At 40.9% G+C, this 26,644-nt stretch overlaps 1 protein-coding gene across 1 annotated transcript; it reads left to right on the top strand.

Moving 5' to 3' along the window:
- Nucleotides 1-1,337: 1,337 nt before the first annotated feature.
- On the top strand, nt 1,338-24,735 carry htr6.L (5-hydroxytryptamine (serotonin) receptor 6, G protein-coupled L homeolog). The gene is made up of 3 exons (XM_018226550.2): nt 1,338-3,088; nt 21,703-21,846; nt 23,493-24,735. Exons 1-3 carry the CDS (start codon nt 2,363-2,365, stop codon nt 23,889-23,891), a joined length of 1,269 nt encoding a protein of 422 aa, XP_018082039.1. The 5' UTR covers nt 1,338-2,362; the 3' UTR covers nt 23,892-24,735.
- The last annotated feature ends 1,909 nt before the right edge of the window (nt 24,736-26,644 follow it).

Raw genomic sequence — 26,644 nt, 5'->3', positions numbered from 1 at the left:
CTCACTTATCCACTGGGCACTCACTCATCTACTGGGCAGCTGGGCACTCACTCATTCACTGGGCACTCCACTGGGCACTCACTCATCCCCTAGGCACTCACTCATCTACTGGGCAGCTGGGCACTCACTCATTCACTGGGCACTCCACTGGGCACTCACTCATCTACTGGGCAGCTGGGCACTCACTCATCCACTGGGCACTCACTCATCTACTGGCAGTTGGGCACTCACTCTTTCACTGTGCACTCACTCATCTACTGGGCAGCTGGGCACTCACTCATCAACTGTGCACTCATTCATCCATTAGAACTCACTCATCTACTGGGCACTCACTCTTTCACTGGGCACTCACTCATCTACTGGGCAGCTGGGCACTCACTCATCTACTGGGCAGCTGGGCACTCACTCATCTACTGGGCACTCACTTATTCACTGGGCACTCACTTATCTACTGGGCAGCTGGGCACTCACTCATCTACTGGGCACTCACTTATTCACTGGGCACTCGCTCATCCACTGGGCACTCTCTAATCTACTGGGCACTCATTCACTGGGCACTTACTCATCCACGGCACTCACTCATCTACTGGGCACTCACTCATTCACTGGGCAGGTGATCATTTCAGATCCCTGAGTGTCACATGAAAGGCCAATGAATACAGTGCACTGGCACAGGGGTGATTTGGCAGCATTTTGCCACTGGCATCTGATACAGAGCAGAATCCCATGGGACTGTGTGTGAGACAGTATTTACCCTGCACTAACTGTCTCTTTGTTATTAAAGGGCAACTGTCACTTTGATACGTAAAGTCCCTCTACATGGAGAGTTTGCATCACAAATACCCTTCATTATTTGTCTTTTAGCCTCTGAACTATTGAATGTTTTATTATCGAGTTCCCTCTGGCTCACATTTCTCCTGCTGCCAGCAAATCACTCATGCTGCAAGAGTCAGACTGACAGCAGGAGCAATTGATTAGTAGGAAAACCGTTATGGGGTTAAGGGTATTTGTGTCAGACTCACATGATCATGTATTTGTGTAGAATTCATTTCTGTTATTTATTATTGTCCATTTTCTTCCCATGGCATGCTGCACCACCATGTGCGCCTCCAGAGTAATAGATGTGTAGCCTTTCAGAGCAATTGTGTTGTAGAAGGGGTCAGTGACCCCCATTTGAAAGCTGGAAAGAGTCAGAAGAAGAAGGCAAATAATTAAAAACTATAGAAAATAAATAATTAAGATCAGTTGAAAAGTTGCTTAGGATAAGCCATTCTATAACATACTAAAAGTTAACTTAAAGGTGAACCCCTCTTTAACCTCTGCATGCCCCGTAGGCTACATTCATGGCATTTTTGGATCCCCCTGACTCCCAGAAATGGGCACTCAGCTGTGGTTTATAAATAGTTTCATTTTGGCAAAAACTGGATTATTCTTTTCCTACTGGGGCATGAAACCATGGGACTGGCTTCTAAGTAAGTAGCTGCTACTTATCTCCTACCTACTTACCTTGTGATACTGTAAATGTTTCCCCATGCAAAATATTCCGGCAGGCGCCAATAATTAGAATAAAATCCCATTAATGGTACATATTGTATACGCAGAACTAGAATCAATATATCCCACCTTCCATTCCGCCCAACAGCTCCAACACCCCAAAACATCAGCCCTGACCAAACTGGCAAGCTTGGGTTTACTTCCCCTTTAAATTCAATAATATCCCTATGAAGAAATGTAAGGCTAAATTAGACTAGAAGATGGAACATATCAACCCTGAATGTTATGACAGCGTGAGAGAGAAAGGGGGATTTACAGAGGGGTGGGGGGTACGACTCTCCTCCTTGTCATTTGCTGCTCTCGCTTCTCTATTCTTTCTCAGACGACTTTCACGTTTGCAGCCACTGAAATGATTCGCAGGAGATTAAAATCTGTCTCCGCCGGCTCTGCTCACATTGTCACCAGCATGACGGAGATCCCAGGCAATGGCAACGAGACCTAGAGGCAAGTCGGTGACACCCACCTATGGAACAGAATGAAGGGAAAACAAAGGGGGGAGAATCTAAAGGTAACAATCAGGGAACCAGTGGAATAGATGGGAAATATGAATAGACACAGGAGGAAGGGAGAAGAGCCAAGAGTGCAGCATGAATAATAGCAAGGCAGCTGGCTTTACATAATGAGATGACTAGAACATGAGGGAAATCTGTGGGAATAACATGGAAAAGGCAAGTGAAAGATGCAGATCAAAAGGTGGAAGAGAGAAGGAGTAGGGAGAAGCAGGAATGGGGGTGCGGGGGTATAGGATCCATGGAGAAAAGAGAAGGAGAGAAGCAAGTAAGTAGGAGCACTCTTCACCTGTTGCCTCATGGATGAACATTGGGATGGCCCGTATGGGAAAGGGATGACACAGAGGTCTTCTCCACATGGACCCAACATATGGGTGGCCGCTTTCCTGTGCTTAATTATTCTACTCACCACCTTGGGTAACTCTCTCCTCATCCTCCTCATCTTCACCCAGAGGTCACTTCGAAACACTTCCAACTACTTCCTGGTGTCTCTTTTCATGTCTGACCTCATGGTGGGACTGGTGGTCATGCCGCCGGCCATGCTGAATGAGCTTTATGGCAAATGGATACTGGACGTGGACTTCTGCTGCATCTGGTACTCCTTCGACGTCATGTGCTGCAGCGCCTCCATCTTGAACCTTTGCGTCATCAGTTTGGACCGCTATCTGCTCATCATCTCCCCCCTGAAGTACAAACTGAGGATGACTTCTTGCCGGGCCCTCTGCTTGATTTTAGCCACATGGACGTTGGCCGCCTTGGCTTCCTTCTTGCCCATTGAGATGGGGTGGCATGAGCAGGACTTTGATCTACAGCACATCAACATGACTTCTGGGGCAGAGGAGAAGCAATGCCGCCTCATTGTCAGTTTACCTTATGCCTTAGTGGCTTCTTGCCTCACTTTCTTCTTGCCCTCAGTAGCCATCTCCTTCACTTACTGCCGGATTCTCTTAGCTGCCCGGAAGCAGGCCGTCCAGGTGGCATCTCTGGTAACCAATGTGCCCAGTGCAACCGAGGACCATGCACAGGTGAGTATGATTCATTGCTTCGCTCTTCTGTACTTAAGCAATGAAGGGAATCAATGAGAAACCTCATTCTGAGAAATTCCTCAGAAATTCCTCACTTATAGCAGTGCTCTCAGCTCAGATGGCATCTTATTGGCCCTGTATGTGATCCCTGATACGTAGTTTCTGATTATACAAAAATAAATAACCTCCCTGGTTCAGGGTTTGGGGCAATGATGTCTTCTTTTAGAATGTGTCGTTTTAGCAGCTGCAGCTGTAAATCCCCCCTTCCCTGCCGCTGATCAAACATGACAAATCCATAATATTCAGTGACTGTCAAATTTCCCTTCCATCGATCTCCCAACAAATGGAAAGTGCACTGAAGCAACTGTCAGTTTGGATTAAAGGCATAAAACTCTGATGCAAAACTGTGACTGGTTCCCCATTGGATCAATAACCAACATAAAAGATTATGGACATTGTCAGGTCCGGCCACTCCCCCCTGCCCTTTGGCTGAGTGCCACATATTATTCATTACAGAGTGGTTAAGTTCCCCTTGAACCCTTGGTCAGGTCAGGGCCCACTGTATCTGATCATAAAGTTACAGGAAATCACCTCTGTATCTCAGCCTGTTCTTCTTCCAGGAGTAGCTGTGGGACCAGGTTAGGGTTTGGCCCACATTTAACTGTATTTGCCTCTCAGTCTGCCCTCCCCCCCCCCCAGTCACAGCTTTTGCACCTTGTTGGGAACCTCTCTGTTGTACAGACAGAGGGTGGCATTAGTGTTTGGGAGCCGATTAACAAGATTTTTATGCAAAGTCCTTCATAGTATCACAGTGCCAATTCCATGTATAATACCCCAGAACACACAGCAGATAAATACAGTGTCAATTCCATGTATAATACCCCAGAACACACAGCAGGATAAATACAGGGCCAATTCCATGTATAATACCCCAGAACACACAGCAGATAAATACAGTGCAAATTCCATGTATAATACCCCAGAACACACAGCAGATAAATACAGGGCCAATTCCATGTATAATACCTCAAAATACACATCAGGCTAAATAAAGTACCATTTCCATGTATAATACCCCAGAACACACAGCAGATAAATACAGTGCCAATTCCATATATAATACCCCAGAACACACAGCAGATAAATACAGTGCCAATTACATGTATAATACCCCAGAACACACAGCAGATAAATACAGGGCCAATTCCATGTATAATACCCCAGAACACACAGCAGATAAATACAGGGCCAATTCCATGTATAATACCCAGAACACACAGCAGATAAATACAGGGCCAATTCCATGTATAATACCCCAGAACACACAGCAGATAAATACAGTGCCAATTCCATATATAATACCCCAGAACACACAGCAGATAAATACAGTGCCAATTACATGTATAATACCCCAGAACACACAGCAGATAAATACAGGGCCAATTCCATGTATAATACCCCAGAACACACAGCAGATAAATACAGGGCCAATTCCATGTATAATACCCAGAACACACAGCAGATAAATACAGTGCCAATTCCATGTATACTACCCCAGAACACACAGCAGATAAATACAGTGCCAATTCCATATATAATACCCCAGAACACACAGCAGATAAATACAGTGCCAATTCCATGTATAATACCCCAGAACACACAGCAGATAAATACAGTGCCAATTCCATGTATAATACCCCAGAACACACAGCAGATAAATACAGTGCCAATTCCATGTATAATACCCCAGAACACACAGCAGATAAATACAGTGCCAATTCCATGTTATAATACCCCAGAACACACAGCAGATAAATACAGTGCCAATTCCATGTATAATACCCCAGAACACACAGCAGATAAATACAGTGCCAATTCCATGTATACTACCCCAGAACACACAGCAGATAAATACAGTGCCAATTCCATGTATAATACCCCAGAACACACAGCAGATAAATACAGTGCCAATTCCATGTATAATACCCCAGAACACACAGCAGATAAATACAGTGCCAATTCCATGTATAATACCCCAGAACTCACAGCAGATAAATACAGTTACAATTCCATGTATAATACCCCAGAACACACAGCAGATAAATACAGTGCCAATTCCATATATAATACCCCAGAACACACAGCAGATAAATACAGTGCCAATTACATGTATAATACCCCAGAACACACAGCAGATAAATACAGTGCCAATTCATGTATAATACTCCAGAACACACAGCAGATAAATACAGTGCCAATTCCATGTATAATACTCCAGAACACACAGCAGATAAATACAGTGCCAATTAATGTATAATACCCCAGAACACACAGCAGATAAATACAGTGCCAATTCCATGTATAATACTCCAGAACACACAGCAGATAAATACAGTGCCAATTACATGTATAATACCCCAGAACACACAGCAGATAAATACAGTGCCAATTCCATGTATAATACTCCAGAACACACAGCAGATAAATACAGTGCCAATTACATGTATAATACCCCAGAACACACAGCAGATAAATACAGTGCCAATTCCATGTATAATACTCCAGAACACACAGCAGATAAATACAGTTACAATTCCATGTATAATACCCCAGAACACACAGCAGATAAATACAGTGCCAATTCCATGTATAATACCCAGAACACACAGCAGATAAATACAGTTACAATTCCATGTATAATACTCCAGAACACACAGCAGATAAATACAGTTACAATTCCATGTATAATACCCCAGAACACACAGCAGATAAATACAGTGTCAATTCAATGTATAATACCCCAGAACACATGGCTAATAAATACAGGGCCAATTCCATGTATAATACCCCAGAACACACAGCAGATAAATACAGTGCCAATTCCATGTATAATACCCCAGAACACACAGCAGATAAATACAGTGCCAATTCCATATATAATACCCCAGAACCCACAGCAGATAAATACAGGGCCAATTCCATGTATAATACCCAGAACACACAGCAGATAAATACAGGACCAATTCCATGTATAATACCCCAGAACACACAGCAGATAAATACAGTACCAATTCCATGTATAATACCCCAGAACACATGGCAGGATAAATATAGAGCAAATTATATTTATAAACCCTCCTTTGTTGTAGGAAAATCATTATCATTAGTTTGGGGAGACTTAGCCTTCATTTCAGTCTGCCCGGGCAGGAGTGTTTGGATTTGGGAGTACCAAGTGTGTGATACCCAATTTTGCTAGTCACAGCATGCTGCAATGTGGTCCAACAGAAGCAAGGAATGTGATTGGGACTATAGAGATCAGAGTGGTATCATGCAGGTACCCGACAGTCCAACCTCAGCAGATTAAATGGAAATGGATTGCAAGGATTTTCCATTTTGGAATAGAAAGAATCACTATGTCATAAAACAAAGAAGCCCATATTCTCTCTGGGGAGAGGTTGGCAGAGATTTTGCCATGTTTGGTAGTCTATACATTTAGAACTGTCTAAAGCAACACCTCGCTGATTACCTTTGACATGAGATTGCGGCAGCAGCACAGGACAGACTTGCTTGGAGAAGCTTTGCAACCCAACATGTTTCAGCCAACAAATGAGGTTCTCACAGGAGATGTGTGATGAGTTGATGTGTGATGAGTTGATGTGTGATGAGTTGATGTGTGTTGAGCTGATGTGTGTTGAGCTGATGTGTGATAAGTTGATGTGTGATGAGTTGATGTGTGATGAGTTGATGTGTGATGAGTTGATGTGTGATGAGTTGATGTGTGATGAGTTGATGTGTGATGAGTTAATGTGTGATGAGTTGATGTGTGATGAGTTGATGTGTGATGAGTTGATGTGTGATGAGTTAATGTGTGATGAGTTGATGTGTGATGAGTTGATGTGTGATGAGTTGATGTGTGATGAGTTGATGTGTGCTGAGCTGATGTGTGATGAGTTGATGTGTGATGAGTTGATGTGTGATGAGTTGATGTGTGCTGAGCTGATGTGTGATGAGTTGATGTGTGATGAGTTGATGTGTGATGAGTTGATGTGTGATGAGTTGATGTGTGATGAGTTGATGTGTGATGAGTTGATGTGTGATGAGTTGATGTGTGATGAGTTTGCTCTTTACTTTGCTGGCAAGGTGACTTCCATCTGAACTGGAATTAAGGATGAAAACGTTGTATCCCTCCCAAGTCCCAGCAGGGTAGACCCCAAATTCCCAGAAACATGGACAAAATTCAGGAATACCCATGAGCAAAACATAGTGAAAGTTCTCAAAGTTCTCCGCCCAACCACCTGTGACCTTGACCCATTTCCTACAGTTCCATTACTAGCAAATATGGACACATTTCCCCAGCAGTCCATAAACTTGTCCAGTGCTCTCTGGATACATAGGCATATTTCCAGGAGAACTTAAAGGGCAACTAAAGTCTAAAATAGAATAATGTTATAAATGCTGTATTATGTATACTAAATATAAACATGAACTTACTGCACCAGCAGCCTAATAAGACAAATGATTTATGCTTTCAAAGTTGGCGCAGGGGGCTGTCATCTTGTAACTTTGTTAGACATTTCTGCAATATCAAGACTCGCACATGCTCAGTGTGGTCTGGGCTTCAGTTGGGAGGTTAAGCTTAGGGATCATAAATAAATTATCAAAACAGCACAAGTCAAATAATATCTGCCATAGAAGCCAATACAGCAAGGCTGATTAATAATCATAATATAGAGACTGCACTGCGTCTCTGGATACAAATCTCTACAGGGAATCCAACAATGCTGCTCGAGTTCTGGGAAGTAAGGTGGGGGGGCTCCCCCTGCCATTTGAAAGGATGATCGTTTTTGAAAGTATGATCGTTTACCTGCACAGTAGTTGGGGACCATCTGACAATTCCTATCAACAGCAGTAAAAGAAGGGGGAATTGCACTGCATACAGTCAGGTTTTTGATAAAAACTGTAGACATCTTTTAATTAAAGTATATTGGAGATAGATTTCTTTTTCATTAAAGAAAGTAAAAATGGGATTTTATATTTTTGCCTTTACATGCCCTTTAAGGAAGCAATTATCAGGCCTTAACTGAAAAAATCTCTGGACCCAGATAACTTCTTCAACAAGAGACCTGACTCAAACCTTCCCTTCCTAAGAAAGGTAATAGAGAAGGCTGTGCCAACAGGTTGGAAGCCAGACTCTTAAACAAAGAGATGTTCCAGTCTGGGTTCAGAAGGAAACACAGTACAGAGGCCCCGCTGGTTCTCATACTGAATGATCTGCTACTGGTTAGAGACATCTCCATCTTAACCCTTCTTGATCTCTCTGATGCTTGTACACTGGAGGCCATAACATCTTAATAGTACTTTAGAAACATTCTGTGGTGCAGAAGATACAGTGCTTGACTGGTTCCATTGGGTCAGGCAGGTCACCACTGGCGTAGACTCATCAACATCATTTCTTTATGGCGTTCCTTGGGGCTCAATTTTATCACCAATTTGCCATATATACATGGCCGCCATCAGAAATCACGGGACTCATACAACACAATTTTCTAGGCCCCCTGGTCCCAGCCCACCATAGCCCAGCCCCCAAGGCCCACCAAAGATCCCACCCACTCCAAGCCACAAACATCAGCACTAAAAACGTTAAACACACACACAAGGTGTAAAAAGCCAAATTAAGGGCCCCTACAAGTTAAAAAAAATCATTTGTGGCAAGGCCCCCCTATAAGTAAAAATATAAACATTTTTGCCCAGGGTCTCCCATAAAAGTTTTGTAAAAAAAAAATCAATGGTGGCAAGGGCCCCCCTGAAAAATGAAAAAACAAATTGGCAGCCAGGGTCTCCCATAAAAGTTTTTTCAAAAAAAAATATTTTTAATAAAAGTTAAAACATTGGTGGCCAGGGTCCCCCATAAAAGTTAAAAAAAGACCATTGGTGGCCAGGTTTTTAAAAAAAACAAAAAAAAGTGGAATTTATCTTTAAAGGTCTTCTTCATTCTTCTCTTCTTGGGGTCTATTCGCCGGCAACTTATCCTCCGTTCACCTTTGTGTTATCTTTTAGTATGACGTAGAGCAGGAGTCCCCAACATTTTTACCCAAGAGCCACATACAAAAAATAAAAAGAGTTGGGGAGCAACACAAGCATGAAAAAAGTTCCTGGAGTGCCAAGTAAGGGCTATGATTGGCTATTTGAAGGCACCTGTGTGTACTGGCAGCCAACAGAAGGATCTGTTTGGAAGTTCAACTGGTTTTTAATGCAACCAAAACCTGCCTCCAAGCCTGGAATTCAAAAATAAGCACCTGCTTTGAGGCCACTGGGAGCAACATCCAAGGGGTTGATGAGCAACTTGTTACTCACGAGCTACTGGTTGGGGATCACTGATGTAGAGAGGGATATTCTGAAACAGTTTGTAATTGGTTTTCATTTTTTATAATTTGTGGTTTTTTGAGTTATTCAGCTTTTTATTCAGCAGCTCTCCAGTTTGTAATTTCAGCCATCTGGTTGCTAGGGTCAAAATTCCCCTAGCAACCATGCATTGATATGAATAAGAGACTGGAATATGAATAGGAGAGGCCTGATTAGAAAGATGAGGAATAAAAAGCAATAGTAATAACAATATATTTGTAGCCTTACAGAGTATTTGTTTTTTTAGATGGGGTCAGTGACCCCCATTTGAAAGCTGGAAAGCGTCAGAAGAAGAAGGCAAATTATTCAAAAACTATAAAGAAAAATAAATAATGAAAACCAATTGAAAAGTTGCTTAGAGTGGCCCTTCTATAACATACTAAAAGTTAACCCGAAGGTGGACCAAGCGTTCTGCCTCTTGATGAGCTGAAATGAACATTTCTACCTGCTCATCCTCCCACTACTCTTGGAAAATAATAATAATAGTAAATATTTACATATAGCAAAAATTATACTAAAAATAGTAATAATCATTTGAATCAGGAACTTGTGGCATCTATTTGTTTCTGAATATATTGATACATAAAATATTTAGTTACTTTGCTTTTGCAAACAGCAGAACAGCCGTCGGCCGTGACTCACCCCCCACTCAAATCAAGTGAATATATTTCCAGCTCTGAATGAGCCAATCACAGGCTTGTAGCCCGGCCCGGCTGTCGGCCCACAGAGCATGAATAAAATATAGATGTCCCCCTGCCGTCTATTTCTGGGCCAGCGCCGAGCACTAATTATAAACAGAATGCAGCTATTGCCACAATGCACCAGTACAAATCCCAAACACACTGCCCAGCTGGGATTTAGAATTCTAAAAATATTTACTGGGCCAGGATGGGCTACAAGAATTTGTACAGAAACAGCACTGGGTCCTTACAAAGCAGGATTGTAGCAAGAGTGTAGAGAAGTCCAGTTCTATAGCCCCAATTTACTTCTTGGCTGTGCAGGCAACATAGCAGCATCTATAGTAGTAACAGGTATTACAGTCTCATAGTAGGGCAAGACGGAGACAGTAGGACAAGACGGAGACAGTAGGGCAAGATGGAGACAGTAGGACAACATGGAGACAGTAGGACAAGACGGAGACAGTAGGTTAAGATGGAGACAGTGGGGCAAGATGGAGACAGTAGGACAAGATGGAGACAGTAGGGCAAGACAGAGACAGTAGGGCAAGATGGAGACAGTAGGACAAGAGGGAGACAGTAGGAAAAGACGGAGACAGTAGGGCAAGATGTAGACAGTAGGACAAGATGAAGACAGTAGGGCAAGATGGAGACAGTAGGACAAGATGGAGACAGTAGGGCAAGATGGAGACAGTTGGACAAGATGGAGACAGTAGAGAAAGATGGAGACAGTAGAGATAGATGGAGGCAGTAGAGAAAGATGGAGAAAGTAGTACAGGATGGAAACAGTAGGACAAGAGGGAGACCGTAGGGCAAGATGGAGACAGTAGAGAAAGATAGAGACAGTAGAGAAAGATGGAGACAGTAGGACAAGAGGGACACAAAAGGGCAGGATGGAGACAGTAGGATAAGATTGAGACAGTAGGATAAGATGGAGATAGCAGGACTTCCATCACTCTCTGAAGACTACTCTCTTATTGCAGCTGAAGTAGCCAGGCTTATAAATCCAGTCATTGAAGCTACAATTGAAAAAGCTATAGACAAACTCCAGTCTAAAATATCTGACATTTCAGTTAAACTTTCTGCTAATGATAAATGATTTGGGGTGATAGAGAACTCAGTTTCCCAAATCCAAGATGAAACGTTTGACTCTATAACTAGGATTGAGTCTCTAGAGAAACAAACTCAAGAGCTGAAGCTGAAGCTCGACGATATGGAAAACAGGTTGAGAAGAAATAATCTTAGATTCATAAACTTTCCAGAATCTTATCAAAATGACTCTCTAAATATTTTGATCTGTAAAACAATTCCACAAAAGCTTGGTCTCCCTCAAGAATGCTATGACTTCAAGATAGAGAGACTCCATAGAATTGGTCCTCTTAAAGGATAAGTAAACCTTAAAAATAAGTGAATGTAAAACTGACGAGGGGGCTATTCTAAGCACTTTTGTAATGTACATTCATTATTTATTTATTTTTAATTCCAAGATATTAAGGGATACATGTACTGTTACTATGAATGAATTTTGTTACAACAGCGCCACCTGCTGGTCAGTTTCCCACCAGTCTGACCAGCAAGTAGTCAAGGAAGTTGTCAGGAGAAAGAAAGAGGCTGATGTTCTTCTGCTTAGGAAAGATGTGAGAAAGGTTTCTAATTTTATTACAACCTTTGAGTTCCAGAGCTGTGATTGTCAAATATTTGAAATATTTGAATATTTGAGAAAAATAGACTTTTTCAAGCTTACAAGAAACTGAATACACTAGAAGTGGAAGGAGTAAAAGTGTTGATTTTCCAGGACTACTCAATACTTCTTTCTCAAAAACGGAAGGAATTCTCCAAAACATCTCAATCTTTGGCAAATCTGCATATTAATTTCTCCCTGATGTATCCTACGAAACTAAAAAATCTCATGCCTTCTGGTGCCAGAATTTTTAGTGATCCAAGAGAAGCGAATGCATTTGTCTCGCTCCTGGAAAAGAAAACTCATGGTAACTTCGCTTTAGATTCTTCATCCAGCTTATAAGATGGCCCTTCTGCTAAGGATTCAAGAATTCGGAGATATGAAAACTCTCGTCAATCTAGGGTTACCTGAGATTTAAAATTTTCACAAAGTCAAGCTAAATCTAGGTCCAGATCCAGATCTCCACGTCCTCCTAGAGCTAATAGTCTTTCACATTCCAATACAGGAGACTTGATCTCTGACACTTGACTCTCAAAGTCATTTGATCTTATTTAATCCTTTATGACCCTGTAGTGGGTGATACTTGCTCTGTTTAACACCTCTCACTGAGAGAGTTTATTTGACTTCCATCTTTAAGGAAAAAATGAAGTGTCTTCCTTATTTGTTAAATTTGATCTACTGTTGTAGTTTCATAATTTACTATCTAGTATAGGTACATTTAAAACAACTGGACTTGCTGAGTAATCAATGAAGACGTTTCACTACTCATCCGAGCAGCTTCTTCAGTTCAATTGAACTCGGATGAGTAGTGAAGTTCAGTTGAATTGAAGAAGCTGCTCGGATGAGTAGTAAAGTTCAATTGAACTGAAGAAGCTGCTCGGATGAGTAGTGAAACGTCTTCATTGATTACTCAGCAAGTCCAGTTGTTTTTAGATTGACCTATACTAGATTTACCATGACCTGGATGAATGAAAATCTTCATATTCCTAATTTAGTGTGTCTAAATGTTCACAACCTGGTTTACTATTAGTATAGTTATGTTTATGCCAGTGGATGATATTATTATTATGATGTATTTTCTGAATCTACACATACTCACTTTCGGGGGCACATTTACTAAGCTCGAGTGAAAGTTTCAAATGGAAAAAACTTTGAATTTAAAAGTTTTTTTTTGGCTACTTCGACCATCGAATTGGCTACTTCGACCTTCGACTACCACTTCGAATCAAACGATTCAGACTAAAAATCGTTCGATTATTCGACCATTCGATAGTTGAAGTACTGTCTCTTTAAAAAAAACTTCGATCACCTACTTCACCACCTAAAACCTACCGAGCACCAATGTTAGCCTACGGGGAAGGTCCCCATAGGCTTTCTAGCCAATTTGGGATCGAAGGAAAATCGTTCGATCAATGTATTAAATTCCTTTTGATCGAACGAATTGCGCTAAATCCTTCAACTTCGATATTCGAAGTCGAAGGATTTAACTTCGATAGTCGAATATCGAGGGTTAATTAACCCTCGATATTCGACCAATAGTAAACGTACCTCTTGATGTTGAAATTCTCACATAAAATTGGAACATTATCCCTTGTTTCTTGGAATGTGAATGGTTAAAATCAATACCGCAAGTAGCATTAAAAGATTAAAAAGTACAAAGTGTGATATTGCCTTTTTACAATGGACACATCTTAATGTCTCAGAGAATATATGGTTAAAAAAAGGCTGAGTAGGTGAATTAACCTTCTCCCCTGCTGTTAATAAAAAATGCGGGGTAGCTATTTTGTTTAATCGCAAATGAAATGTTGAAATTATTAAGTCGATCAAAGATGAGTCTGGTGGATTTATATGTACAGAAGTCCTTATTAATGACGTTACATGGTACTTATGTCCAGTTTATGCTCTAAAAATGATTTTTTCAATTGGCTTAAACAACAAATTTCTTTGTTTCCATCTAACAATATTATTCTGGCAGGGGATTTTAATGAATCCTTTATCAGCTCACTAGATAGATCTGATTGGAAATTAAACAGCCCAATTAAGAACTCCAACCTTCTTCATAGTTTTTGCATAGACACAAGTCTTAAAGGGATACTGTCATAGGAAAAAACATTTTTTTCAAAATGAATCAGTTAATAGTGCTGCTCCAGCAGAATTCTGCACTGAAATCCATTTCTCAAAAGAGCAAACAGATTTTTTTATATTCAATTTTGAAATCTGACATGGGGCTAGACATATTGTCAATTTCCCAGCTGCCCCAAGTCATGTGACTTGTGCTCTGATAAACTTCAATCACTCTTTACTGCTGTACTGCAAGTTGGAGTGATATCACCACCCCCCTCAGCAGCCAAACAAAAGAACAATGAGAAGGTAACCAGATAACAGCTCCTTAACACAAGATAACAGCTGCCTGGTAGATCTAAGAACAACACTCAATAGTAAAATCCATGTCCCACTGAGACACATTCAGTTACATTGAGAAGGAAAAACAGCAGCTTGCCAGAAAGCATTTCTCTCCTAAAGTGCAGGCACAAGTCACATGACTGGGTGCAGCTGGGAAATTGACAATATGTCTAGCCCCATGTCACATTTCAAAATTGAATATAAAAAAATCTGTTTGCTCTTTTGAGAAATGGATTTCAGTGCAGAATTCTGCTGGAGCAGCACTATTAACTGATGCGTTTTGAAAAAAACATGTTTTCCGATGACTGGATCCCTTTAATGATCTATGGCGACTTTTCCACCCCGCTGAGAAAGATTTTACCTTTTTTTCATCAGCCCATAACGTGGGAACAAGAATAGACTTTATATTAGTTTCCAATAATTTAATTAATAGAACAATAGGGACTGATATTGGAAACATTGACATATCTGACCATGCTCCAGTATCACTCCTAGGGGCACATTTACTTAGCACGAGTGAATGATTAGGATAAAAAATACTTTGCATTTCGACGTTTTTTTTTGGCTACTTCGACCATCGAATTGGCTACTTGGACTACAACTTCTACTTCGAATCGAATGATTCGAACTAAAAATCGTTTGACTACTCGACCATTCGATAGTCGAAGTACTGTCTCTTTAAAAAAAACTTCGACCACTTACTTCGCCATCTACCGAGGTACAATGTTAGCCTATGGGGAAGGTCCCCGTAGGCTTTCCTAGCAATTTGGGATCGAAGGAAAATCGTTGGATCGATGAATTAAAATCCTTAGAATCGTTCGTTTCGAAGGATTTTTCCTTCAATCGATCGAACGAATTGCGGTAAATCCTTCGACTTCGATATTCGAAGTCGAAGGATTTAACTTCGAGGTTTGAATATCGAGGGTTAATTAACCCTCGATATTCGACCAATAGTAAATGTGCCCCCTAGTTTCCAAGTCTCCTACCCCCAAAAACTCCTGATTTGCTTAAAAAACCCTGATTTGATTGAGACGATACATCACAGATGGGATTTATTTCATGATGAAAACAAAGAACATTTATATGAGCCATCCTTAATTTGGGAAACGTGGAAGGCGGTGATCAGAGGGGAGAGATCTTCATTTAAGTCCCACTATTTTGGAAAATTTCACAAAAACTTTCTCGAGTTAAATAAAGAACAGAGTGCCTTATATCTTCAATTTAAACAGAACCCCTCATTTGATAATGCACAGAAAACTCAAAAATTGGATTAAGATTAGACAAACATTTTTTGCATTTTACTCACAAGCCAAACTTAATAATTTAAGTAATTAAGACAACCATCTACTTTTTAATCTGATTAAGGCAGAAAATAAACAGGCAAAACGTATCAAGATTAAAGACTCTATTATCCAGCTAACGAACGATCCTAATAAAATAGTTGATATCTTTAGAAATTATTATAAAGAATCGTACTCTAATCCTATTACAAAATTGGAAAAAATGGGAACATTTTTTGAGAGTTGTAAAATCCCACGAATTTCTAGGGAGCAATTGGAAAGCCTAAATAGTCCAATCTCCATTGAAGAAGTGTCCAATATTATTAAGAATCTGAAAACTTCAAAAGCAAGAGGTCCCTATGGTCTTACTCTTCCTTTCTACAAAATTATGAAAGACAAAATATCACCTTTTCTAACTAATTTATTTTTTGATAAAAGACTACCCTCTAGTGAACTCTCAAACCTTAGGGGCACATTTACTTAGGGTCGAATATCGAGGGTTAATTAACCCTCGATATTCGACCCGCAAAGTTAAATCCTTTGACTTCGAATATCGAAGTCAAAGGATTTAGCGATATTCGATCGATCGAACGATTGAAGGAATAATCGTTCGATCAAACGATTAAATCCTTCGAATCGAACGATTTTCCTTTGATCAGAAATTGTCTAGGAAGCCTATGGGGACCTTCCCCATAGGCTAACATTGACTTCGGTAGGTTTTAGGTGGTGAAGTAGGTGGTCGAAGTTTTTTTTAAAGAGACAGTACTTCAACTATTCATTGGTCGAATAGTTGAACAATTTTTAGTTCGAATTGTTCGATTCAAAGTGGTAGTCGAAGATCGAAGTAGCCAATTCGATGGTCGAAGTAGCCAAAAAAATACTTCGAAATTGGAAGTATTTTTTATTCTATTCCTTCACTCGAGCTAAGTAAATGTGCCCCTTAGCGTCATCCCAAAAATGTACAAAGATTTATCTCTTCCCTCCTCCTTTAGACCAATTTCTTTATTAAACCAAGATATTAAGATACTATCCAAGGCCCTGGCTCAGAGACTTTCTTTAATTCTTCCCTCTGTAATTTCTGAGGCCCAAAATGGGTTTATTAAAAATAGATCAGGAGTCAAAAATATCAGGGCTTTGATTCATATTTTATTTTATGATAAAATTCCTAGCTCTATATTCAATATTGACACTGAAAAGGCATTTGATAATTTGATTACTAATTTATCAGCCCTCACCAGATATCTCATTGAATGGATCTCCCAGGGTAATACATTTACCAATCCTGAAATTGAAGTTTTTCAAGAATCCCGTTCCGACATTTTATCTGTACTATATAACACATGGGGGCCGATTCACTAAGCTCGAGTGAAGGATTCGAATGAAAAATACTTCGAATTTCGAAGTATTTTTTGGGTACTTCGACCATCGAATGGGCTACTTCGACCTTCGACTACGACCTTCGACTTCGATTCGAACGATTCGAACGAAAAATCGTTCGACTATTCGACCATTCAATAGTCGAAGTACTTTCCCTTTAAAAAAAACTTCGACCCCCTACTTCGGCAGATAAAACCTACCGAAGTCAATGTTAGCCTATGGGGAAGGTCCCCATAGGCTTGCTAAACTTTTTTTGATCGAAGGATTTTCCTTCGATCGTTGGATTAAAATCCTTCGAATCGTTCGATTCGAAGGATTTAATAGTTCGATCGAACGAAAAATCCTTCGATCGATCGAACGAACGTTTAGCGCTAAATCCTTCGACTTCGATATTCGAAGTCGAAGGATTTCAATTCGAGGGTCGAATTTCGAAGTATTTTTTACTTCGAAATTCGACCCTTAGTGAATCGGCCCCATGGTGTAATGTTCCCTGTGATTTTAAAAAGAATCCTCTCTTTCGAGACTCTATTTTTGCGTGGAAACATTTATTTTCTCGTCATGGCTACAGCTATACCCAAACTCTTTATTGCTTAAACCATCGGATTTTCTTAAACAGGATTCCTTTTTATTTTCCATGAAGGAATAACTACTAGTCTTGATAAAAGATTTATTCAACCCACTTAAAGGGTCGCTACTATCGTGGTCAGATATATAAAATATATTCTTCTTGCGTCAGACAGATATTATTATCGTGCCTGTCAATGGGGCCTTTCTTTGATACAGAATAAGAACAATTTAGTATTATTGAACCACAAACTTGCTGAGGATTTGTCTGAATATATTGAACTCCGTTCATTGATTTCAATCGACTCTTTATCTCAAAAATCCCCTTCTGATTTGGTGAAGTCTCTAAGTAATTATAATAAATTAATCTTAGCAGAACATTGGAGGTTACAACATTTCAAGCTAGTACACTAAGGGGCACATTTAACTAGGGTCGAATATCGAGGGTTAATTAACCCTCGATATTCGACCGTCAAAGTAAAATCCTTTGACTTCAAATATCGAAGTCGAAGGATTTTGTGCTATTCCTACGATCGAAGGAATAATCGTTCGATCGAACGATTAAATCCTTCGAATCGAACGATTTGAAGGATTTTAATTCATCGATCAAAGGATATTCCTTCGATCAGGAAATTGTTAGGAAGCCTATGGGGACCTTCCCCATAGGCTAACATTGGCCTCGGTAGGTTTTAGGTGGCGAACTAGGGGGTCGAAGAAATTTTTAAAGAGACAGTACTTCGACTATCGAATGGTCGAATAGTCGAACGATTTTTAGTTCGAATCGTTCAATTCGAAGTCGAAGGTCGTAGTCGAAGTAGCCCATTCGATGATCGAAGTAGCCATATTCGACCATTCGAACTATTTTTCCTCTATTCCTTCACTCGAATTAAGTAAACGGGCACCTAAGTTATGGAAAATTTTTTTCTAAAGATACGTTTACCAGTCCTGTCCCGTTTTGTCCAAAATGCAATGAGACTAATGTTTCTCTTTTCCACAATTTGTGGTCCTGCCCTAAAGTTAGATTATTCTGGAGGGAAGTCACTCATTTTTTGAATAATAGATTGAAAATTTAGATACAATTATCTCCGTGTTTTGCTCTATTAAATTTGGAGCGTGATGTTTTTTCTTTACCTTCCAAACCAAAAATTATATCCCATAAAAAAAAAGACACTGACAAGTTTATTTTTGGCTTCTGCCAAAAAAGCTTCATTAAATTTTTGATGACATAAATAGTGTCCCTCATTGTCAGATCCCATTTCTTACAAGAATCCTTAAAACGTATCTGGTCTCCTTATTTTGAGTCTGCGTTTCTAATACCAAAGACCAAGTTTCAAGGTTTCTCCAAATCTAATTAGGATGGTGACTGTACAATCTGATTCGCCTGAAACAATGGGCTTTTTCTTTCTTTTCTTTTTATTTGTCTTTACATCCACTGGTTTAGTTACATTTTTTTGTATTTAACAATTAGGGGCACATTTACTAAGCTCGAGTGAAGGATTCGAAGTAAAAAAACTTTGCATTTCGAAGTATTTTTTTGGGTACTTCGACCATCAAATCGGCTACTACGACCTTCAACTACGACTTCGATTTGAACGATTCGATAGTCGAAGTACTGTCTCTTTAAATAAATACTTTGACTACATAGTTTGGCAGTTTAAACCTACCGAGGTACAATGTTAGCCTATGGGGACCTTCCCCATAGGCTAAGAAAAATCCTTTGATCGATCGAATAAAATCCTTCGAATCGTTCGATTCGAAGGATTTCATCGTGCGATTGATCGATTTTTACTTCGATCGATCGTTTGCGGCAAATCCTTTGAATTAGATATTCGAAAGATTTTACTTCAAGGGTTGAATTTGAGGGTTTATTAACCCTTGATATTCGACCCTTAGTAAATGTGCCCCTTAATGTTATTAATGTTTGAAAATGTCATGCCACTGTATTTATTGCAGCACATTCTCTAAGTCTGTCCTATGAATTTTTCTTGTTTATGTATAATCAAATAAAATATATTTAAACAATAGTGTAACTCGGTTCCTCAGAAGATGTAGTAGATCAGCTGAACGACGGTGGAGAAAGTCACAAACTGATCCTGACTTCATCCACATCAGATTCATGTTCTCCTGCTACAACCGAGCTCTATCAATAACTAAAGAACAATCCTTCACTTCTATAATCTCCACTCTGTTTGCCACATTTAACTCTTATGGCCCTCTCCACCCATTAATGTAACTGCCCAAGATCTTGCTAATTTCTTTAATGAATAAATCAATCTCATTAGACTGAACATAACGTCCGACAACAATCTCAGACTCACGTGGAGTCAACTCACATCCACTTTGGACTCCTTCACTCCTTCACTCCTTCACTCCTGCAACACCAGATGAAGATCTTCTAACCTGCTCAAAACCCACAACCTGCTCCCTTTATCCCATACCCTCTCACCTCCTCTATCCAATCTCTGATAGTCTCTCTCCTGCACTTACCCACCTATTTACCCTTTCACTCTCTACTGGTACCTTTCCATCATTATACAAACAAGCACTAATCACTCCTATCCTCAAATAACCTTCCCTTGATCCCAGCTCTCCCACTAACTATCGACCGGTCTCCCTTCTTCCATTCGCATCCAAATTACTAGAAAGTCTTGTTTACAAACGCCTGATCCAACATCTCACTCACAACTCCCTCCTCGACCCCCTGCAATCTGCCTTCCGCCCAACACACTCGACTGAAACTGCTCTCACCAAAGTAACCAATGATCTTCTACTGGCAAAGTCTAAAGGTCATTATTCCATACTAATCCTTCTAGATCTCTCTGCAGCCTTTGACACAGTTGACCACCCGCTCCTCCTAGACATTCATGACACTGTCTCAGGGCAAGATGGAGACAGTAGGACAAAGGGAGACAGTAGGACAAGATGGAAACAGTATCGCAAGATTGAGACAGTAGGGCAAGATGGCGACAGTGGGACAAGATGGAGACAGCAAGGCAAGAGGGAGACAGCAGGGCAAGATGGAGACATTAGGAAAAAGGGAGACAGTAGGACAAGGTGGAGACAATAGGACAAGATGGACAGAGTATCGCAAGATTGAGATAGTAGGACAAGATGGAGACAGTAGGAAAAAGGGAGACAGTAGGACAAGGTGTAGACAATAGGACAAGATGGAGAGAGTAGGACAAGATAGAGACAGCAAGACAAAATGGAGACAGCAAGACAAGAGGGAGACAGCTGGGCAAGATGGAGACAGTAAGACAAGATGGAGACAGCAAGACAAGAGGGACACAGCTGGGCAAGATGGAGACAGTAAGACAAGATGAAGACAGCAAGACAAGAGGGAGACAGCAGGGCAAGAGGGAGACAGTAGGACAAGATGGAGAGAGTAGGGCACGATGGAGACAGTAAGGCAAGATGGAGACAGCAGGGCAAGATGGAGACGCAGGGCAAGATGGAGACAGCAGGGCAAGATGGAGACGCAGGGCAAGATGGAGACAGCAGGGCAAGATGGAGACAGTAGGACAAGATGGAGACAGTAGGGCAAGATGGAGACAGTAGGACAAGATGAGACAGTAGGACAAGATAGATATAGTAGGGCAAGATGGAGACAGTAGGGCAAGATGGAAAAAGTAGAACAAATGTAGAGAGTAGGGCAAGATGGAGACTGTAGGAGCTTATCGCTCACAATGGGATCACAGAATGGCAGCAGAGCGACAGGAGCAATTAGCGGATCAATACATTTGTTCCCTGGAGTTGTACAGAGGGGCATGTGTGTGTCTTTGTGTCATTACAAGGCAAAGCACTGATGTATATTCCACAAATAGCCAACTATAGATTTCCTTCCCTCCTGCTATGAACAGATTCCTCTCACTCCCTGTCCCAGCTGCCACCTTCACCCTCTCTCTGTTACTTTTATTTTTTGGAGAAAACTAAGTAATTTTAGACCCTCCTCTGCTGGTGAAGAATGTGACCTAAGCCTTGAGTGCACCTCTATAATATAAATAACATGTTTTTCTTTAGAGCTTAAATGATTCATTCCCTTTATGAATTTGGTTGCCGGTTTCTGCTCCTTTTCTATCTCTATTTTAGCAGGTGTAGCCTTCCTAGAACTGGGAATTAAAGAAGGTGCAAAGGATGTAATGCAAGGAACATTTGTACATACCCTATGGAAGTGCTTGGGTACCTACTGTACCTGTATGTGCCGTCACACAGCTCTCTTGTCATTGGCAGGTGTTGGTGCTACCGGTGGTGGACAGCAGAAAGTTTGTGACAAAGCACAGTAAGAAAGCGCTGAAGGCCAGTCTGACTCTGGGCATCCTGCTGGGCATGTTTTTTGTGGCTTGGCTACCTTTCTTCGTGGCAAATGTAGTCCAGGTAAGGGAATAAGATGCCTTTGGTTCTCAGCTTCCAAGGAATTAGGAGCACCGGGGAATACAGAAAGGTTGAGGCTCCTCTTCTGGGACCTTTTATTGCAGGTTCATTTCATACACAGCTTTTGCAGCCAAACTGTTGATTTATAGTTGAACTACTGATGCAGGAACTGTCTCCTGAAGCTTTTCTGCTCAGTTCTGTCCCTCCAATATCAGTGAGCAATAGAGCTAAGCTAAGATGCTTCAGGAGACAATAACTTAAAGGGGAACTATCGCGAAAATGAATATTTAATATAAGTTTCATCATACTGAAATCAGGCCCGGATTTGTGGAAAGGCCACCTAGGCCCGGGCATGCTGCCCAACCACACCCACATTGGTTCAAAAACACTGGGGATGCACTGGAGATCAGGGCTGCCATCAGGGGGGGACAGGGGTGACAAGTGTCCTGGGCCCGGGAATGAAGGGGGGGGGCAGTGCTGCAGTTTTGAAAGAGCCGTGCCCCCCTTGCGAGCGCCAAAGATTTAAGGCCAGCCGAACAGCCAAAAATTCGGAAGTGCCGAAAAGCCGAACTCCCGAAGCCAAGAAAAAACCCGAAGCCAAGAAAATAGCTGAAGTCGAAGTCTCGAAGCAGCGAAAAGACCCGAAGTCACGAAAACAGCTGAAATTTAAGTCCTGAAGAGACGAAAAGACCCAAAGTCACGAAAGGAGGCAAAGTTGAAGTCCTAAAGCCATGAGTTCAATTCTACTGAACACCAATTTGTGTTTTTTGATGATGAAAATTTGCACGAATAAAGGGGAGGGGACAGGGGTGACGAACAGCAGTGAGCCTAGGGGTGCCCACTATGTAAATCCGGCCCTGACTGAAATACATACATCTGCTAGGAAAGGAGCCCCCCTATAAGATATATTGGATCTAACTGTCAGTGAATATCTGACACCCAACTGCCGCATGAAGAGAGAATGAAGAGAAACAGATGCTGAGAGAGGGATAGTGAATATAAACTTCATTATTTCAGAAACAATGCAGAATATTTAATTGATTGTGTTTAGAATGTTTCTTATTTCAGTATGTTGAATCTTATATTACATTTTCATTTTCACGATAGTTCCCCTTTAACCTTCAGACAGGCATCTCAATAGCAGGGGGCGTTTGTTATGCAATAATCATTCATTTTAATTCTCAATATAACTGAACTTTCAATGTCCCCTTCCCCACTTCTGCTCGTTACTTTGGGTCCTCTAGGGGAGCAAAGCCGACAGTTGGGTAACGACTGCCCTATACAAACTCAGGACTCTCTGGTCCACTCTGTAGACTGGTAGGAGTCTGTTAATAATTATATAAGGCCATGATCAGAGTCAGACCGGTCCAATGGGATAATGGGAAACATCCCTAGCCATTTCTGATAGTCCCACTGCCTGACTCTAGTCGCATGGAGGCACTGGAGGAGGAAAAGTGTTGGTGGCTGAGACTAGAAGCTGCAACTGTGGTTGCCAGGGGCCTACAGGTTTGGTTCCTGGTTCCTCCAAATACCTGAGTTTGACACTGACCCCACTCTTGGCCTAATGTGTCCTCTCTGTGCTCATGTGTTCAGGAGGAACCTACTATAATACAATATTGATACAATAATAAGAATTATTTCCCATACAGGCAGTGTGTGACTGTGTGCCCCCCGGCCTGTTTGATGTCCTTACCTGGCTGGGATACTGTAACAGCACCATGAACCCCATTATCTACCCGCTGTTCATGAGAGACTTTAAACGAGCGATGGGTAAGTACCTGCCTTGCTGCCGACGCTCCCGTGTCATCTCCCTATCTATCCGCAACTCCAACAGTGCCCCTCGCCTGGGTCTCTCGCTGAGGAACGTGCTGACCTTGCGGGGGGAGACAGAATCCATGTACTCGGCCACCCTGGGCAATGAGCATCTCCTGCCCAACTCCAAGGACCACAGCACCGACCGACTACCTGTGACTGCCGCTGACTCCGTCAACCTTTTCGACCTGGAGCAGGAACTGCAGGTGCATCACCTAAACACGCCAATGGACTGAGCCAATGGAATGACCCGATGGAATGACCCAATGGACTGAGCCAATGGACTGACCCAATGGACTGAGCGATTGGAATGACCCAATGGACTGAGCCAATGGCATGACCCAATGGACTGAGCCAATGGACTGACCCAATGGATTGAGCAATTGGAATGACCCAATGGACTGAGTCAATGGACTGAGCCAATGGCATGACCCAATGGACTGAGCCAATGGTCTGACCCAATGGACTGAGCGATTGGAATGACCCAATGGACTGAGTCAATGGACTGAGCCAATGGCATGACCCAATGGACTGAGCCAATGGACTGAGCCAATGGACTGATCCAATGGACTGAGCCAATGTACTGAGCCAATGAACTGAGCCAATGGACTGAGCCAATGTACTGAGCCAATGAACTGAGCCCCAGGGATGGAGGAATCTTGTTTCTCTAAATGTCAGACGGAAACAGAGAGCAAAAAACATAATTTTAATAATGGACTTTTGACTTCATTTCATGATGATTTGGTTTTAACTGTCAACCTATAGTACAACAACGGATAGGGCTGGGCATCACTCATATTTATTACTGTATTTTTTAAAAAATACTCAGGGGGTTATTTGCTAAACTTAAATTTATTAAATTTCTAAATTTATCTGCTCGGTCTCTTTGGGGCATAACTCAAAACGTTCGATTTATTAAAGCCCAAAACTGCAAAAAGCCTGAATCCGAAAATCCGCCATCTCAGACCTGCCGAGGTTGTGTAAAAGTCCATGGCAGAGGTACCTGTCCTATTTGGAAGTTTCTGTGGTCTGCGCTGGAATAAGCCTGAAAATCTGACAATTTTTGGGCAAAATTATGAATTTTCTGGAAAAAGGCAGAAAACATTGAGCAATTCGGCAAATAAACCCCCCCCCCCAAAAAAAATGTACGATTCCGGTTGTCACTTGATTTTATGGAGTTTTTACCTGAACCAATCAAATAGAGCTTTTTAAATAATAAATAAGGTAAAATCGGGTATGGGAATTTTTTTTTTTTTTTTAAAAACGAGATAAATTTGGATTTTAGTAAATAACCCTCTTAATGTCAAGAAGTAAAAAAATAAAAATAAAGGTTATATAAGGCTTGTGGTGTATTCTCCAATGGTATTTTTCAGCCGGAAGATAAGTGGGCGATTGCAGGCAGTCTGACATTCATGAAAGATGACAGTTTGCCCATCCACAATTGCCGGCTTCTGTCATGTCAAGTGAAAATATGCCTTGTGTGCCATGGGCCTTAAAACAAGACATAAACAGGTATGGGTCTTGTTATCCAGAATGCTCGAGACCTGGCGGTTTCTGGATAATAGGTCTTTCTGTTCATACCTTAAGTCTACTAGAAAAGCATATTAACATTAAATGAACCCAATAGGCTGGTTTTGCTTCCAATAAGGATTAATTATATCTTAGTTGGGATCAAGTACAAGCTACTGTTTTATTATTACACAGAAAAAGGAAATCGTTTTTTAATTATTTGATTATAATGGAGTCTATGGGAGACAGCATTTCTGTATTTTGGAGCTTTCTGGATAATGGGTTTCTGGATAACGGATCCAATACCTATATATATATATATATATATATATATATATATATATATATATATATATATATATATATATATTATAATATAAAGCACAATGAATACCAGTCCATATTCTGCCCCGAAATCTGCATCAAGAAAGGGAATCCAGGTCCATGGGCTGCAAAACACTAAGCAAAAAGTCATCGTCAATAAATGCAAAAAAAAAAAAAACCCTGAAAGGCTTTAATGCTTTTTGGCAAAGTGTTTGTAAAGCCCCTAAATCAGCAGTTCCCTTGTTACACTCTAAATACGGATATCGTGCGTCAGTGATGCGCATTCATGGAGTGGTTCTGCTGTCGGGTTACATTAGTGAAGAGGCTCAATAAAAAGTGCTCTCATTGGGAATGTCATATCCATCATATCACAACGGAGCAGCGGAGAGAATAGAGTGCTTTTTATAAAGGGCAAGTTTCCCCCTAAAAAGACATTTTAATCTGTGGGAAAGACAGCAGCCATCATTTATTTATCAATTTGTTCCCATAGGATATGATGTAAAATTGGGGGAAATACGAGAAGATAAAGCAGGAACTGCACAAACACAAGTGGGGAGAGTGAAGGGAAATGTTGGCAGAAGGGATGGAAAGACTTTGCTTTACTGCCCAGTGCTGCAGAAAGTTGTTTAAACCAAACAGAGTGGGGCAGGGAAGGAAAATGAGGCGGCGTCATTACTATTAGCCTTTATTTATTTGCAGCTGGACTGGACAGATTTCTTTAAAGGGTAAGTAAACCTTAAAATAAGTGAATGCAAAAGTGCTTAAAATTTTGCAGTGCACATTCATTATTTATTTATTTTTTTAATTCCAAGATATTAAAGGATACATGTACTGTTACTATGAATGCATTTTTGTTTTTTTCAGATTATAAAGTTTTATTGAATATTTCAAAATAAGGGGAGGGTAAGGGGTACAGAAAGAAGATGGGAGGAGGTGAGGGAACGGTACATACATAATTCTTACAGGATATAATTATATTATGCTTGTCATTTGATACAAGTGTCCACTTGATATACAGTGGCTAATATACGGCACCCAGTAGTCTTTAGTTGTGATGGGCGAATAAATTCAGGCAGGCGTGAATTTGCGGTGAATTTCCACGTTTCGTGGAGGGCGAATAAATTTGCGAAACTGCGTAAAAAAAAGCCTGCATCAA

Source organism: Xenopus laevis, chromosome 7L, assembly GCF_017654675.1.
Source record: "Xenopus laevis strain J_2021 chromosome 7L, Xenopus_laevis_v10.1, whole genome shotgun sequence".
NCBI classification, from domain to species: Eukaryota; Metazoa; Chordata; class Amphibia; order Anura; family Pipidae; genus Xenopus; species Xenopus laevis.
Note: the sequence above shows the minus strand (reverse complement) of the source record. Positions and strands in the feature narration are given on the sequence as shown.

Bases quoted from the DNA above. Each gene is read 5' to 3' on its own strand.
- htr6.L (XM_018226550.2), top strand. From the start codon at position 2,363: ATGGATGAACATTGGGATGGCCCGTATGGGAAAGGGATGACACAGAGG. The intron at 3,089-21,702 runs GTGAGTATGATT...TGTCATTGGCAG, and splicing joins CAACCGAGGACCATGCACAG to GTGTTGGTGCTACCGGTGGT. The intron at 21,847-23,492 runs GTAAGGGAATAA...TTTCCCATACAG, and splicing joins TCGTGGCAAATGTAGTCCAG to GCAGTGTGTGACTGTGTGCC.